Source organism: Aulonocara sp. 'chitande type north' Nkhata Bay, linkage group LG4 (assembly GCF_057382095.1).
Source record: "Aulonocara sp. 'chitande type north' Nkhata Bay isolate Kocher_YH1m ecotype deep benthic linkage group LG4, A_spYH_male_GT1.1, whole genome shotgun sequence".
Classification (NCBI taxonomy): domain Eukaryota; kingdom Metazoa; phylum Chordata; class Actinopteri; order Cichliformes; family Cichlidae; genus Aulonocara; species Aulonocara sp. 'chitande type north' Nkhata Bay.
Genome location: NC_141347.1, coordinates 33342790 through 33360481, shown reverse-complemented (window position 1 = coordinate 33360481; position 17692 = coordinate 33342790). Strand labels below are relative to the sequence as shown.

The following is a 17692-nucleotide window of genomic DNA, read 5'->3' as shown; positions in this document are numbered from 1 at the left end:
TGCATCTACAATAACAGCAGTGCATATATAGAAATGTATGCATTAAAGCACAGATGCATGCAACTTCTTCATAACCATCTACCCATTCGGTTTCTTCTGCTTAGCCAATTCAGGGCTGCAGCTGCACTGCAGCCTATCTGAGCACTTATGAGGTGAGGCATGGGGTACACCCTAGACAGGCCGCTAATTTTAAAGGGCTAACAAAAAGGAAAAAAACGACCACTCATACCTACAGTCGATTTAGAATCACCAGTTAACCTAATGTGCATTTTTTTTAATTGTGGGAGGAAGCCAGAGTGCTTGGAGAGAAGTCTCCAGCTGGCTGTCGAATTTGAACCCCAGACATTTTACTGATTTGCTTTTTTAGCAAGAACTCAATGACCTGCATCACATGTGGGGAAAAGACATGCAGTTTTCGGTTAAACTGTGTCACTGGCTAACTTTGTCCGTGTTACCTGTTCACAATAAAGTAATATTTGTCACCTATAAATGTTACGTATCTCAAAATCCAGGAGTATAATTTAAAGTCTACATTTACAGCAAACTATCAATGCTACAAGTAACAGCTCAGTAAGCATCTTACCAAGTCACTGTGCTACCCTGCAAACGAAAAGCTCCACTTTTAAGCACATTCCTTTAAACCTAATCCCACCCGGAATTTATCATCAACAGGACTTTATACCTGCTGTAAAATCACAGCAGTTTACATTTAGAAAAGAAACCTTTTTGTTTGCTGATAGTGCAAATAAAGCACAGATTGTAGATAAGAGATTAACAAAAAAATCAACCACCAGGCATTTCTAATCTGGATGTTTATGTCTATTACATGTAGTAAATCTCTGTATTTATAAATTAATGAGTTCCAGGAATAATGAAAGTAAGACACAAAAAGAGCTAATGGATGTTTGAGGCACGGCTTGGGAATGTACTCAAGTTTAAACTGGTCACTTCCTGGAGGGCAGAGAATTGAGTGAAGGTACCCGAGGCCAGGAGTTAATTTGTGGGTTAAGATAATATTTACTGCAGTTAATGCATTTCTGATTTAAAAAATCTTTGGCTGGAAACTCTTTCTGTGGTCGGAGGCGGTCACCTTTTCTTCCAGGGCAGCCATCCTCTCCTTCAGATGGAGCTGCAGCCTCTCGTTGGACTCGGACAGCAGCTTGTCCACCGTGTCAGAGAGGCGCTTGTTGTGTTCGTCATTCATCCTCTCCCTCTGCCTCGCCTGAGGGGCAGGGTAAGCGAGATGAGCGAGAGGGAAAGATTTTTAAAAATCAGTGCAGAGGCTGAGAGAAGGGAGGGGGGGGAGGAGAGTTAATAACAGGGAATCTGCTTGACAGAGGGAGAGAGAGAGAGACAACGACTTCAATCTGAATGTGCACGGTCAAATACAGGGTTTAGAAAATTAGTGCGCCTTTGTGCAGAGTAAATCCTGACAAAAGGAAAAGAGGGGGAGGATGAAAACAGAAAGATGGAAAAGCAAGCGTGACTCACTCGCTGTAGCTCCTGGTTCTTCTCCTCCAGTTGCGCCTCCATCTGTCGCAGTCGCTCCTCAAAGTTACCATGACGCTCCTCCGCCTGAGCGATTGGAGAGCAAGGTTACAGCCTGAATCATGTTGCAACACTAATACAAATTAACACAAAAGGAACAGCTTGTTGACTTATTCCTTCAATTAGTTACATGCCTGTACAGATCACAGTGTAACAGGAAAGTTTGTTTTCTTGTTTCTTACAGGACATTAATCTTATCCTTCCACGCCAGCCTTCCTGCCCGAACATGTAGAAGCAGTAGTCGTTGAAGAGGTTTGACTAATAAGAGCAGAGCGACTTCTATGCAAATTTTTTGGTGTGAGGAAACCATTTTTTTACGGGAATGCAAGAGGTTAACATGCATGCAATTAAATCAGTCAGTCAGGAAGAATTTTTGCGGTGTACAGTCCTTGGCGTGCTGAGCACCCAAGGATGTAATAGCTGTGCTCACTCTGTGCCCTGAGCGGGCTTTCATCTCAGCTTGTCTGATTATGTATTGCTGCCACGGCTTGATAAAATATTTGCTATTCTTCTATCTTTTGACATCTTGTGGTTTTTTTCCCCCTACACTTTATGTGGGCGTGAATGCACACAAACATGCACTTACAAATGCTCCTGCTTGCACCTGCCTGCATGTACTCACGCATGCAACTGAGTCTCTGCATTGCTGCACATTCCAGCTCGCACCAAATTTGTGCACACACATCCACGTACTAAATTTTGTCTCTAGAAAATTTTGCTGTTTAAAAAAACACGATTGGGGATAAAAAGGCTCGCAAGACTTTGGCAAACCTGTCGGATCACTCCAAAATACACCAACAAGGGTTTACTGAGGCCGATTAGGACGTACACACCTTGTTGAGTGCAGCCACTCTCTGGGCGAGCTGGGCTTCGATCTCAGGCAGCGTCTCAGCTCTCTGCAGGGTTTGCTGCAGCTTCTGTTTGGCATCATCAAGACGCTCCTGAAGCTGCCGGTTCTTCTCTTCACTCTGCAGGAAAGCGGGATGTCAGGGAGTGCAGGTGGAACTCGGACCGCAATAGAAGATTGCCGAGGGCAAAAAGACATGTTTAAAGCCGTCGGGGGGGAAGTAGAAAAGGCACTAATGATGCTCTTTCTGTGCCAATGCGAAACACAGCCAAGCTGTCAATCAGCAGCAGAGACATGAACACGCATGGAGATGAAAGGGACTGTTAACCTAACCTGTCTGTGGAGTGACTCCTTGCTGGCCAGCTCATTTTCCAGCTTATCTTTTATGTCATGGAGAGAAGTCGCCTCCCTCTGGGCACTCAGGTACCTGCAAACCAGACCCCAACAGAGACGTGAGTGGACGGGATTTTGGAAGAAAGGTCATCTTCATGTCAACTATAAAGAAATAAATCTACCAAAAATAATAAATATCCAGGGTAAATGCACACAATCCATTTATAAAATATGAGACTAAATGTTTAAATTTGCTCTGTATTCCTTAAAAAAAATAGAGCTCATTTTATTAATAAAATTATTTATTTCATCTGTGTTTTTATTCATGTATTTTGTTTCTGGGAGGGAAAGTTTATATGACATACTTCATATGAGATTTGCATGATTTTTATAAAAATGCCAATTTTAAATGGGAAAAAGATGAATTAGGGACAAAATGCAAGGAAATTTTATGAAACAAATAGATGAATTCAAAAATTAACAAAAAATAAATGGGAACAAATAGGGGGAATGAATATGCAGATAATTAAATTCATGAATGAATCCCTACATTTATACCTAATATAGTTTAGCACATTCAATAGCTCTGAATGTTCTTTTTCGATTCTACTGTTTCTGTCTTTATAGATTTTCTTCATTGCGCTTTCCATCCTGCACTTTCTCCGTGTTGATGGACGTGGAGAGAAAACACAAACCTGCGCTCTAATGTGGTGATCCTCTCTTCCATGTCTTCCCTTTGACAGAGCGCCTGTGAAAATATGTAACCACTGTGAGAAACAAATAGAAAGGCGTAAGAGAGCAAATGGTAAATTTACAAGGAGGCGTTCTCAAAAAGATAATTCACTCAGTGTGAACTGTTATTAGTTAAGGAATGATAATGACCGGTTGATAGTTATCGCTGACAGATGTCAGAAGCACCCTGTTATGTCCAACAGAAATGAGAGTGGGGGTTGGGTGGGAGGATACAGGCCGTGGCAAGAAATAAAAGTTTGCTGATTAAACTCGCTCGACTACCTCTAATTCCAAAACGCTCCACACGCCTTTCACTCAGCTGCCAGCGCACTGACTGATTAACCGGCCCACATCCATGCTCTACCAGTGACATCACGGCTACACGGTGATTTGCATACAGCAACAGTTGCTGCAGCCACGTAAACAAACAGCATAGTAACCACAACAAAAAAGTATGAACAACATAGCTCGGAGTGTCACACCTCCTTTAGATCCCTCTGTAGTTTCTGGTTGGTCTCCTCTGATCGGGCCAGCTCCCTCCTGGCAGACGTCAGCTGCTCCTCGATCTCGCCAACCTGACAGGAAATGAAGGATACAAGGCTAAACGGGCACACATCGTTTTCTGTCTGTTAGCATTCCAGATTTGCGATATTTTGCTTGTTTTGCTAAGAGCATTTGACCTTAGGAACTCCTGAACCAAATACCTGTCTGCACATGAGGGCCAGTCGCTCTTTCAGTTGTCCCAGCTCTGACCTCTGTCTCTCTATCTCGCCCTCTCTCTGCCTGTCAATTTCGCCGTCGTCCAGGATGGAGGACGGTCCGTTGGGAAGCCTCTGAAAGAAAAGATTTACTGTATTTAATATAAAAAGGATAAATTATGATTATTAAGAATAAAACTTCCAGAGTTTATGGGTTTTCCGGGGATTTTGCTGTCGTGTTTTTTTCCTTTAAAGCAAAAATTTCCGCTCCAGGAAGCAAAATTTAAGAACTTAAATTTGAACTCTGCAACATTTAATTGTAGTGGAGCAAAAAGTTGTATCTGCAGAAATGTAAGATAAAAATTATAATACAATATGTTTCATTTCTATATGTTAAAGTAACATTATTGTAACATCTGAAACCTAATCTTCCACTCAGAGGACTATCTTGTGACACAGTGGTTTAAAAATGTGTGAAATGCTCTATTTTTTTAAATTCTATTAAATCGCCCATGTTTAAAAAAATGTATATATATTGTCGGTCTGCTCTGGTTATTGAATGAGAGGTGCATGTAAATGTGCAGGTTTTACAATGTGTTCATCTTTCAAAGTGGGAGCAGGGATTTTACACAGTTTTTCTCTTTCGTTAAGCTTTTGTACATAAAAAAAGAAACAACAGTTAGTATTTTGAGTAAGTTTTCCTCGTTAACACTGTGAAATGCACAGTTTTTAAGCAATTAAGAAATCCTGTTGCAGATAGAGGGTGGGTTATATGAGAACTCATCCAATTGTGACCGTTTCACAATATTTGATAATCAGTACACTTCAACACAATACACACATCATATTGTGATATCTATGTAACCAAGGAACATAACATGTTAATAAAAACATCTCAAGCCACCATCAATTTAATGAATTAGCTCACTGATTTGACATGCAGAGATGGATGGGATTCAAACTCAGGACCTTCTTGCCTTGAGGCATCGGTGCTAACCACCAGTGCATAACTTCCTCCTTGAAGAATGACTGAAATGCTGCTTAACGGGAATAAACTGACACTGATGGCTGTAAGCTATATGACAGTTCTACTGATCTAAGAATAAACTGTATACAGTTACTGCAATAACTGCAGCAGCTTCTGGCAATCAGTGGCACCTGATCAACGCTCCAGCTGCAGAGTGAGGAAAGATTTATGCAGCCTTAAACAGCAGCCGCTTTTATTTCTTGTACCCCCACTTTAAGATCTACGTATGCAGTCTGAGGAAAAATAGCAAAAGATAGCAAAACATGATTAAACGCTTTATTGTTAATGTTAAAAAGTTACTTGTATAACAATGAGTGTTTCTCTGATATTAAACTACAAGTGTTGAAGTCAGAGCTTTGCTTTGCAGACCCACGTGCACACTATAGACCACTCCTGCTCGTGTTTGTGCTGCGCCTCAGAAAGTAAGGAAGCCACAACAGTCAAACAGCCTCGTTGCTGTGAACGGAATGTTAGAGACAATGAAAATTCTCAGCTGTCTTTGTTTCTGCTCTTTTGTGCTTCTTTCTCTTTGTGGTGAACTCCACTGTCACTCCCTTTCTTGTGTTAGTTAACATTCCTATAATCCTTCACACTGTGTACTCAAAGACCATGCGAACAGACACAATGCGGGTCTATGAGCCTAGCTACAGATGGTCAGCACGGGAAACCTTCTATACGCTAACAACACAGCGGTTTGTAATGTCAGCCATGTTTTTTCAGCTTTGCTCTGCTGCATGCAGAGAGTATATATGTGTTGCTGTGACAATATCACAGGTCAGTATGAACACAACTCTAAAACCAACCTGTTTTCTGTCCTCTACAATAAACTAACTGTGCTTTATGATCTGTATGTACAGTTATTGCCTATGAAATGCGCTCGATTACCTCTTTGCCGTTGTCTAGTCCTTGCTGGCGTCGTTTGATTTGCTCCCTTAAAGAGAGAACCTAAAAACAAGGCAAAGAGAATCATCAAAGAGGCCCCATCTGTAATTATCTTCTATTTCTAATCTAAAAAGAAAACTAAGTGGGAGGGAAACAGGGACTCACCTCTTGGGAGGAAGACTGTAGCTCCTCCTCCAGGACCGACACGCGCTCCAGAGCTACCCGTAGCCTTTCGCGCACTTTCTCATCCAGAGCTTTGTGATGCTCGAACAAGGACTTGAGGGCCTTTAGGACCTCCACCTCACTAGAGACCCCGGCCGGAGACTGGGCCTGCCTCTTCACCACGGTCATCCTCAGGCTGCGCTCATGGCGGGACACCAGGCACTCCAGATGTTCGAGCAGCAGCTGGAAACACATGTGGTTCACATGCAGTAAAAGCTCACCACAGTGCGCCTCTGATATGTCTCAGAGGATTACGTTTTCTCGTGTGAAGTCTTTCAGAAAAGGCGAGGTTGCATGCCAGGATCAGAGGAGAGCATAACGTAAAACAGACATGGAAGTGTACTGACTCGTGTGTTGTTCCTCTCTGCCTTCAGCTCCGCGATCTCCTCCTCTCTCTCCAGCAGCTGTTCCCGGCAGAGGTTCAGCTCTTTGGTCAGCACTGCAAACTCCTGCAAGGTCACAAGAGGGTGCTATTATTGACTGAACAGTGCTGCTGCTGCATGAGGTCATGAGTGCAGGTTAGACATACTGATCACACACACACACACACTGCTTTACCTCTCATTCATCCAAGAATGATTACAGAAAGGTCAAGCAGGTGGGACGTACGGGTGGAAGTTCAAATTCAGTCAGGAAATGTGTGACAGCTGATTTACATTGAAGCTGCAAGGTTTTCTTTTATTTTAAAGATGCTTTGCAAATAAGACATGAATCTGCTTCTGCTTCTCCATCAGACACCAAAAAATGTAGTGAGGAGAAAATGTAACTCCACGTTAATGAGGCTGGATAAGTCTTCTAGCTTTAGCCAATTATATATATCTATATATATCTATATCTATATCTATCTATCTATCTATCTATCTATCTATCTATCTATCTATATCTATATATATAGATATATAGATATAGATATAGATATGTACAAATTTTAAACTATACATATAGTTTAAATTTACAGAATTTACTGAACAAACTCATTTTGTTACATTTTGGAGTCCCTTTATTTGCTTTAATTTTGACCCCAATCTATATGCAATCAAAACTGCCTTCATCAAAAACATATACAGGAATAAATAAATGATTTAATTAATAAATAAATCATGAAATGCAGCAAAACAATATGAAAATTGATGATAGTCACAAATTCATTTAGAAAGTGTGATGTAAATGGATCATTTTTGTTTTCATTAGTTTGTTTTTATTGCCATCAAGCTACCTGTACATTTTAGGATAGTTTTTAAAGTCCTTTTATTTGTTTTGAAATCTCTTAAAACTTGTTCTAAAAGATATATATTTTAGACTCAATTTGTTTTAACATGTTTTATTTTATCTTATTTATTTAGTAATAATTTTATTTTACTTTGCTTATGCTATTTGTATATGCACAGCACTTTGTGAACCCTGGTTTTATGTTAAAGTGCTTTATATATGAAGCTGGTATGGTATGGTACATTTGTTTTATTTCAGTTATTTTCACATTAATTTCTGTATTCCTGATTGTATATTTGGTGTATATATTTGACAGCATACCTCATATTAATGGAAAAATGTTTTTCTAGTTACTTTCAGAAAACCACTCATCAGTGAGGCTTATTTTAAAAATGCTTCAGTTTGCTCAGGTGCATAAATATCAGACAGAGTCCAGATTTTCCTGATTGATGCATCATATGAAGTAATGCACCAATCCCACTTAGTGCCTACTGTACAAGCCTGTGGGGGGCTCTGTTATAATCTAGGGTTGCTTAGTCAGGTCTCTATGCAAGGCAGGGATAGCTCAGTAGGTAGCGTGGTCACCCCATGATTGGAAGGTTGAGGGTTCAAATCCACTGAATGGCTACCCTGCAATATCCCTGAGCAAGGGGCTGTCCCTACACACTGCTCCCTGGGCACCTGATTTGCAGCTGCCCACTGCTTCACTGAGTGAAAGGGTGAAATGCAGAGAGAGTAATTTCCCCTCGGCGCTCAATAAAGTATGCATTATTATTTAGCAAAGTTATCTGGCCAAAAAAATGAGGTCAGCTGACTACGTGACTATAGCAATCGAGCAGGTTATTCCATCAATTCTCTTCCCTGATGGCACAGAGATATTCCAAGATAACAATGGCAGGATTTATCAGACTCAGACTGTGAAAGAGAGGTTCTGGAAGCGTCAGGCATCATGTTCGCACATGGATTGGCCTTAAACCCACTGAGAATCTTTGGGATACGCTGGAGAAGATTTTCCACAGCAGTCCGACTCATCCAGCATCAATACAAGACCTTGGTGAAAAATTAATGCAACTCTGGGCAGAAATAAATGCTCCGATGTTTAAAAGCATATTGAAAGAACGCTATGGTCAATGCATGCTATCATCAAAGCTTTTTTCATGACTTCTTGGCACAGAAGGTGTAGACCAAAAATTCTCCTTTGATTGATTTTTTTTATTGTCTGCTGACTCAGTATTGGCTGAGAGCATGTGAAACCACCAAATAACTTGCCAGACTTTGGATTAACTAGATTGGAACGATCTCAGCATGGGGTTACCTCCTCTAACTTTGGCCAGTTTTCCAAATTAATAATAATTAAAAAACAAACATGAAAGCTAAAAAAAAGACTCCATGCTGTGAAGTTTAGTGCCATTTTTTTTCCAAGGAAAAATTGAAGCTAACCAGTCTTCAAAGTGGCATCTGTGGCTCATAACCAAGCAGTCACAATATTCTGAATCATCAAAGTGTATGTTTAGGACAAAAGGCACCTTTTACATCAGCAAACCAGCATATATGTGTCCATTACTCCCTCCCATGTTATCTTTGGGCCAGTAGAAAAACTGATATGATCGTGACATGTCATGTCAATCTGTGAGGAAAACGCTCGCTTGTCTTGGGCTTATCTGCCACGTGTGGAGAGGCCACGTCATCAGCCAACACTCAGGTCAAACCCACTAAACAGATTTACTCATTATAAGTCGATACCAGGTAAGCTCACAGACATGATGCCAAGTACGTTCATATTTTAACTAAATGTGCTTCAGACTTTCACACTTAAACCTCAGAAGAGGAGGGAAGGTTGTAAGTTGGTATGTTTATGCTGCATTTAATTTCTAATGGTGCCTTTCAGTGGATTTTACCCTCTTATGATAAGTATAAATGTCAACAAAGTGGAGGCAAAACAAGCAAATAATTTCAATGACCGCAAATTTTTTCCGACCAAACTCCTTTATTTCATCGTTACAGGAGTATGTTACCTTCTCCAGCTTTGGCCGTCTATCCCAGAGAAAGCGAAACGCGCAGCAGTAAAAGCCAACAGGAGGCTTTTACGGCCAATCTTTTCCGTTAACCTACAGTGCAATTAAACACAGCAAACCGTTTGACAGATCTTGATTTCATTAACAAGCTCAAAGCTCATTGGCCTCAAAGAATTCCAGCACATTAAATCAACGCATACTTGCACAGAAAAGCGGCTACACTGCGGCCGAAAAAGGAAACGACTCACTTACAGTACGGTCTTTGCCATGTCTACCGCAGCGCTCATGGAGTCCAGACCTTGATATAAAATCTAACCACTGGGTTTATTGCAGGCGTTGCACCTGAAATTGGTTTAATTGCACAATAAGCATGGACCGCTATCTCCCATCATTAAAACCTGGAGGTTAAACAAGCATGAGAGTAAATTAGGCCAGCCTAGTCTTTCTTTTTCCAACTGACAGCGGTCCAACTGAAATGTTGTGATTTTGTGTAATTTACTCCAATTATGTATATTTTGTGAGGTCAGCCACATAATAGTTACAATCAAAATCTATGGCAACAAATCAACAGAGAGGGTGACATTCTCAGCTCGCTCAAGCCGACTTCAGCTCTCAGCAGCTGAGGTTGTGTTTTTGCTTCTGCAATCTCACACCCGCGACCATGCACACAATGTGTACCATAAGCGCCCGCCCATGCTCTGATTGTCCTCTCGTGTGTGACCGTGGCGTGATGCACACATGATGCAGAGCACATGACCATCCCTGAGCACGTGTGCACCAAAGCATGTGTGTTTTGGAAAGAAAATGCTTATGCAAACGGGCCAGTAAAGCGTACTGATGCATGCGCGCTGGCTGCTGTTATCTTTGCTCCGTGCTAAGAGTGATCAGTTTACCCACACGGCAGCAAATAGGAGCCTTACCTCACACTCTCTATCAGCCAAAAACGCATTTATAAAGTACAGCGTGTACAGTCTGTAACAAGCCTCTGAGCTGATGTGCTCACTGGGCTGAAATAGAGGAGGATCAGAGGAACAAGTAAAAGAAAGAGGCTTATTTGAAAAGATGGAAGAGGAAGGACGAGGGAGGAAATTACTGTGTACAGATGGCACGTTCTGGGCCCAAAGGATTTTATAATTTTGGGATTAATTGGTGTAAAGGATGGTGTGAAACAGACCCCATAACAAGACACTTTGCATCACTTCGGTGAGGTAGATGATGGAAATCTCTTAGCGTCATGACTGACCTGATGTTTTTACCACTAAATCCCACCTTCATCCATGTCAATCTTCCCCCGTCATGATACACACCATCTAAAACACACTCCAGACCTCATTAGCATGCAGCAATATGCAAATGGACTTGATTTGTTAGTCTCTGTGAGTTTCATATCACCAGGTTTTTTTTCTCTTCCTCTCTCTTTCCAAGCCGTGCTGTCGCTCACTCCATCCCTCTCTCCTGTTTTTCCTCTCCTGGCAACGTCTACACACACACACACAGATAAACTCGGTGAACTCATCTACAGTAGAATGTGCCACAGTCGTCCATGTGTTCCTCTATCTGTGTGCTTCTGCAGATGTGTGCACCATATTGATCTCCTCTCACTGAGGGAACACGGCCCTTTAATGTCCACTCATTCTCTGGTAGAACGTGCAGCACCGCTACGTCTGTTATTCCATTTTTGATATTTCAGACATGGCAAGAGAGAGAGAAATAGGTACTAACAATGAGGGAGACAACACTGCAGCCCGAGGCATCCAACAATGACTCCTGCCTGAAAATAGAGACGGAGCTCTTCTATGTTGAGTGGAATTACAACATGATTAGCTCTCGGGCATGGGATGTGGGATAATAATGGCTTCTGAGCTACAGGGGCAAATGAAACACTGCGCCATCATCCCCGGGCTTCAGGTAGGACCAGTCTGTGCCACAGACATATTAGCATCACATTTGAAAAGCCCAGAAGGTCGTTTAAGACTTTGTGCTGTTTTTGAGGTATTTTTAAGATCCTTAAAGACTTAATTTACTCATATAGCAACCAAAATTTAACCTCATCTAAACAGAAGTGAGATGGAAAAACATCTCTCCATCTAAGATAGATGTAGCCTCAGTGTCTGAAAAGTGGTGCTCAAGCGCCTTAAATGCTTTCTTCCTAATGGCCAGCAGAGGGCAACATCACTGGCTGCAAAAAGAGCCGGAGTGTATGAAAGCCTAAGGGAAAATGACTCCACTTCTCACTTGATTAATGCCCTCAGTAATGACTTTGTGGTGAGTTTAAAGTCACAATTATAAGATTAAAGTCTTAGAGTCCAATGTAATGTCTGTTTTGTTTTTCCTGAAGGTCCATTCAAAGTAAAAAAAGATGATAAAGCTGTGTATGTGTTAGGATGTGGCAGCGAGCCCTTAATTGCTCTGTCAGTTACACCTGTTGTTCCTGACGTCCGGGTGTAAGAAAATATTGTTTAGTATTACAGTAGTATTTATTTATTTACCTGTTTTTATTAAAATTTGAATTGTTGATATTTAAGTTTTAGGTACTTTACTCGACTATTTCTAATTTGGTACTTGATTACTATCCAGAAAATTTTTTTTATAGTCTATAAGATTGTGATGATGCATAGAAAATAGAGTCTCACACTGAAAACATTACAGTCTGATTTCAGCATTAAGTCTGTTATGACTGTTGAATAAACATGTGTCTACTTTAATAATCAACTTATGACTTACTTTGAATGTTATCAGTATATATTATTAAAAATATCCTATTATGTCAAATTAACCATGTCAAATTAACCATCACAAATTCAATACTATTCAGTTTTCTATCATGGGAGATTAAGAAAACATATGTTTGAATTTGTAACTAGACTTTTTTACTCTATCAGCGATTTTTCATTAAAAAAAATCCTCAGATTTTCTGCTGATTCATTTTCAGTCTGAGAAGTGTTTGTTTTTTTCAGCTGATTCACATACACCCAAACCGATCTTTATCCACGTTGCTGTAGTTTAAACGCCCCCAAAGGAGCCCAACTCAGCACCACCTGGACCATCTCCCACATTGAAATCCTGCTTATAGGTTCACGTATCAATAATTCAACAAGGAACCATTTTCACTATGAGAACATCTGATGAAGGAAATGCTCTACTCATAATATTTACTTTTACAGCACTTCAAAAACAGCACTTCTACTTATAATTCCACCTACAGCTTTTCATCATGCCATTGATGTTTTATACATGTAAGTAGCTTTGTGACTTTTTCAGATCTCCTGTACTACAATGTTTACTAAGTATTTAAATGCATATTCACAATACATCAATATCTTGGGTGTATAAGGCATAAATGTCTCGTCTTTGTTTACTTAAGTGCTTATTATACATTTTTTTGTTACAACCTGTGTGCATTTAACTCTGGAGATACCTGTGATGTGTTTTTTAAAGAATATTCATCAATACAGTGTCAGTAATGCGTATATATAATATCATAAATATGTGTGTATTTGTTCTTTTTGTATGCATTCATATAGTTATGGTAGCAGACCCAGCTTTGTGCACTTGCCTTTTGAGCTTAATTACTTAGTAAAATAGGGCCCACAGCTGTTATAATTATAGATATAATTAAAGATGAATTTGACTGATTGGTATTATATCCTATTTAATATTTTCTATATATATTAAGATATTATTGTTAAGACTATAATATTATTATGATCGACTATTATGCGAATCATTATATCACCGTTAATAACTATTTGCCCAAAAAAGCCAAGTATTCCTGTTCTTTTGTAACAAACATCTAAATTAAAGCTGCGGTTTTCGTACTTTTTCTCAATAATAAACATTACAAAAAGAATTCAGGTTGAATTTTAGTGAAATGAAGCTCCGCAGACTCTCGGTTGGTTTAGAGTCCAATTATTTTCAGCTTAGTTTCGCTCCATATTTTCCCTGTTACATGCAATGACTCTGATACCCAACAGTGGACCCTGCCCCACAGCTTGATCCCCACCACATTAAAGGAACACTTCACCTTCAATTCACAGCCATGTGTCAATCAGCACACTTGTAAATTATGTTATAATAATAAAGAACCACATAACGTTTTTTTCCCTGCTCTGATAAATCTACAAAATATGAAGTTCCCGTAAATAGACAACTGCAATTAATCCAGTCATTATCCTGCTAACTGTATCCTTTTCCTCCCCGTTGTACGGTGTATCCCTGTATGTTACTGCAGGATGGCCTTCAGTATCCACAGCACTGTGAGCAACAAAAATGTGGGAGAGAATGATGTAAATATTGCATTTGTGGTGATGATGCATTGCATTTAGCTACCAAACCCACACTGTGAAACAACCAGGCTGCAGATTCTACTCACATTTTCACATGAACTGCTGTTTGCAGAGTAAAAACTATCATTTGGGACACGTGTACACTTCTGCCTGTGGCTTAGAGTGTGCACAGGGCCACGATTGGGCCTGTTGCACAGAATATTGTTACATTACATGACCCTCCTTCACTCACACCTTCAAGCTGACCTTGAGAAGCAGAAATGTGAACTACTTCACTTTAAGCCCTCTTATGTTCAGGGAGAAGACAGCTAAAGAAGAGAAATGAGACATATGTGTGTGTGTGTTAAGATAGTGATGTGTCTTTTTCAGCTTGGTATGTTTGGCTCCTGCCAATCCTCCTGAACCCCCTGACCCCTCGCCTCGCCCTCTGTACCTGTGGCAGCGCGATGGAAAGCTGCCTCTGGAGGGACTCCTTCTCGTGGCCGAGCTCTCGTAGGCGTAGATGCGCCGTCCCCAGACTGTCCTGCGTCTCCCTCAGGCTCTCCAGCAGCCTCTCCCTCTCCGTCAACATGTTCACCATCAGCGACTCCAGGTTTCCTGTGCTTCCTCCTTCATCGCCTCCGCCTCCACCGCCGCCGCCACCGCGCGGGTCCCGGCTGCCGTAGCCCCCAATGCTTCCCATTCCGCCACCCATCCCTCCTCCTCCGCCCCCTGCCGGGGAAGACGAGCCACCTCCACCTCCACCGCGCCCGTCCTCCGAGATGGTGGGCATCACCTCGCACATCATCTTGAGGCCTGGGTGTGAGAGGTGTTATCTGAGAAGATGACTAGGACACTTAGGCAGAGTGTCTGGTGAGCGGCCGGTCAGCCCTCGTCATGAAATGCACAACAGTTAGTTTGTTTATCTTTTTCTGGGGGGTGCGGGGGAGGGGGGGGGGTCTTTCCTCTCAAGCTGACTGGATGAGGCTCACAGGCGAGAAACAAGTGCTGGGGGAGGATGGACGTGGCAGCTTTGTGAATTTGTGAGTGAGGCTATACGGTGGCAGTCCCAGTTGTTGGAACAGAAGACAGTGTAGGGTGACAGCAGCTAAAGGGGGCTGGTGTATAAGGGGAGGAAAGGGGTGAGATGGGGTGTAGGGGTAAGAGGGAGAAGTGCAGGTTTGGTGGGCGACCTCTGACCCCCTGGCCCAGGCTTCACTGAGGTGCCAGGTGAACCTAGAAGAGGAGAAGGAAGAAGAGGATTAAGAAGAGAAAGTGAGAGGTCATTTTCAGGCACATATGCGATGGATGTGGTGCTGAGAGGAGCTGGAGGAGAATAAAATGATGAAGGCATCCAACGCGAGCCAGGTTGTGATCCGTCCTCAACACTCATATGGATCCATTTCACACACACGCACACGCACACACACACACACACACACACACACACACACACACACACACACACACACACACACACACACAATAACGGGACACTTTTTTTTGAAACCACAAAAGCAGCAGTGCTGTCTCTTAACACTGACAGCAGCATCGCGATACTCTTGGAGTAATTCATCCATCTGGGTATGTCTCGGCTTTATGTATCCGTGCGTCCACAGCCATAATGGTAATAACGAATGCGCATGATGTACGGAAATGAGTCCACAAAACGCCGTCACGCAAATACGGAGCAAGCATCAGGAGAAAGACGCGGCGCTGTTTCTTACATTTATTTGGAGGGGGGGCAATAGGGTGTCATCATGAATTGTAATTGCGGGCTGTATCCAGGAGGAAATACGGCTCCCGAACCCGAAGGCTTATTAACAACAGAGTGGTCAGACAGGGAATTAATTACTGTTCCGGAAAAATAAATGATCCAAATATGTGGAAACCAGCGTATATTCATGCGCTTAAAGGCTGCACAGGATAGCCTCACACCGCTATCACGTCATGGTGGGAGGTGCCAATCATCCAGTAAATGATGGAGGCCTAATTAACGAGATTGAAGCCGGAGATATTACACATCAGTGGATTATTTCCCTTTTTTGCCACTAAGATGAACCTAAATGTCGCCAAAGCGTCGCGCCGCGCTTGGCTTTATTCCGACTGCAAGGCGTCTATTTCCTATCAACACCCCACTGCCCCCCACCCCGCACACACACGCCACCCTGCTCCCCCCCACCCACCCATAAAAACAGCTGGACCGTCTAACGCACGGCTACATCTGCGTGCCGCACATCACCGTGCCACCCCGATCAATCCGTGTGCCTTACCCTTTCCATGAGCGACAGAGAAAGGAAATAAACGCGCATCGTGGCCCGGTTCACTCCATCGGAGCAGCTGAGAGACGGAGGCTGCAGGTTATCCCCGTTACAGCCCGGTTACCAGCTTGCCCCATCCCCTCCCTCTCTCTGCTGTGGAAGAGACAGCACGGCTCAGCCGCTGCGTCAAAGCGCAGGTAGCGAACACGGGGGGTATCCGGTTAAGACTTTCAGAATAAAAGTGTGAAACTGGCAGTCCAGGGATGTGGTTCTTCTTTAAAATATTTATTTATGATATTGTAAGAGACGTGTACGTCTCTTAAGGGAAGAATGTGAGGGTGGTGCAGGACATACAGTGCATGAGAACAGCGAGACTGGTGCAAGCTAAACTGTGAGTGAGGAGTAACATAGTTTCAATGGAGGGGTGGCATACTGGTTGACAGATGAGGTCAGGCAGAAGTCTGCCTGGACTACTGTGTTTGCAGATTGCATTATGATTTGTAGTAAGAGTAGGGAGCAGATGGATGAGAGGTACACTCTGAAGAGAAGAGGAATCAGTCAGTAGAAGCAAGACAGAGTACAGGTCTGTGCATGGAAGGGAGACAGGTGTAACAGTGAAGCTGCAGGGAGTAGAGGCACTGAAGGTGGATGGTGGAAACCTGGGATCAACTAGGTAGGCGTGGTGGAGCGGATGGAGACGAGTGTCAGGGGTGATATGTGGCAGAAGGATAGCAGCAAGAGTGAAAGAGAAGGTGTACAAGATGTTAGTGAGAGCTGCTCTGATGTATGGTTTGGGGACGGTGGTACTGACAAAAAGACAGGAAGTGCAGCTGAAGATGTTCAGATGTTCAGAATGGACAGAAATAGAAATAACAGTGAGGAACAGCTCAGGTTGAGCGGTTTGGAGACAAAGTTGGAGAGGCCAGGCTGAGAGGGTTTGGACCTGTGCAGAGGAGCACATGTGGATATACTGGAGAAAGGATGTTAAAAATGGAGCTACCAGGCAGGAGGAAAAGAGGAAGACCACAGAGAAGTTTCATGGATGTAGTGACTGAGGACATGCAGAGGGTTAGTGTGACACAGGAGGATGCTCGAGACAGGGTGAGGTGAAGGCAAATGATCTGCTGTGTTGACTCTTTAAGTAAACAGCCTAAAAAAGAAAGAATTTAAATTATGAAAGAATTTAGCAGAAATTGTGCTTAGAAGCAAATTTCCAGGAGAAAAAGAAAGAATTTTCAAATCTTATTTCTTATTTCCATTTTAAAATCAGATTCAGTATAAATGCAGTTTTGAGGTCAGAGTTCAAGAGTTTAAAGATTTATCCATTAAACACGAGGAGACTAATTGTTTCCCACAAGCCAAAAGATGAGTATATAAATGGACAAGTACCGTACCGTTTTATCCATGGTGCCCACTTTCCACATTTCATTACAGTGATTTTTTATTTAAAGTAATTCTAACCAAAACATAAAGGTCAAAGGACAAATCAGGAGATTGTAAACTAGGATAGAAAACAAATGTAATCTATATCTGCTGTATTTCTAGTTTATTTATTTTTTTAAAATATGTTTTTGGATTTACCCAATCTTTCTCTTTTAACTGAGATATATATTTGAGTGGAACTTCGTGCAAGTAAAGCTGTTAAACACGTGA

The 17692-nt window shown here is 42.0% G+C and overlaps 1 protein-coding gene across 3 annotated transcripts in view; it reads right to left on the bottom strand.

The window, feature by feature from the left end:
* ppfia3 (PTPRF interacting protein alpha 3) overlaps positions 1-16192 on the bottom strand; it is a 33296-nt gene extending 17104 nt beyond the window's left edge. For 2 of the 3 annotated variants that reach the window (XM_086290049.1, XM_086290051.1), the window contains exons 1-12: positions 16052-16192; positions 14233-15014; positions 6637-6738; positions 6233-6472; positions 6071-6130; positions 4165-4293; positions 3943-4035; positions 3424-3476; positions 2729-2822; positions 2382-2516; positions 1492-1575; positions 1091-1222 (exon numbers count right to left, since the gene is read on the bottom strand). In XM_086290049.1, coding sequence (XP_086146175.1) covers positions 1091-1222; positions 1492-1575; positions 2382-2516; positions 2729-2822; positions 3424-3476; positions 3943-4035; positions 4165-4293; positions 6071-6130; positions 6233-6472; positions 6637-6738; positions 14233-14586 — 1476 coding nt within the window. In that variant the 5' untranslated portion in view covers positions 14587-15014; positions 16052-16192. The remainder of the gene's footprint in view (positions 1-1090; positions 1223-1491; positions 1576-2381; positions 2517-2728; positions 2823-3423; positions 3477-3942; positions 4036-4164; positions 4294-6070; positions 6131-6232; positions 6473-6636; positions 6739-14232; positions 15015-16051) is intronic. The other variant, XM_086290050.1, reaches the window with a different exon arrangement.
* Positions 16193-17692: the final 1500 nt, after the last annotated feature.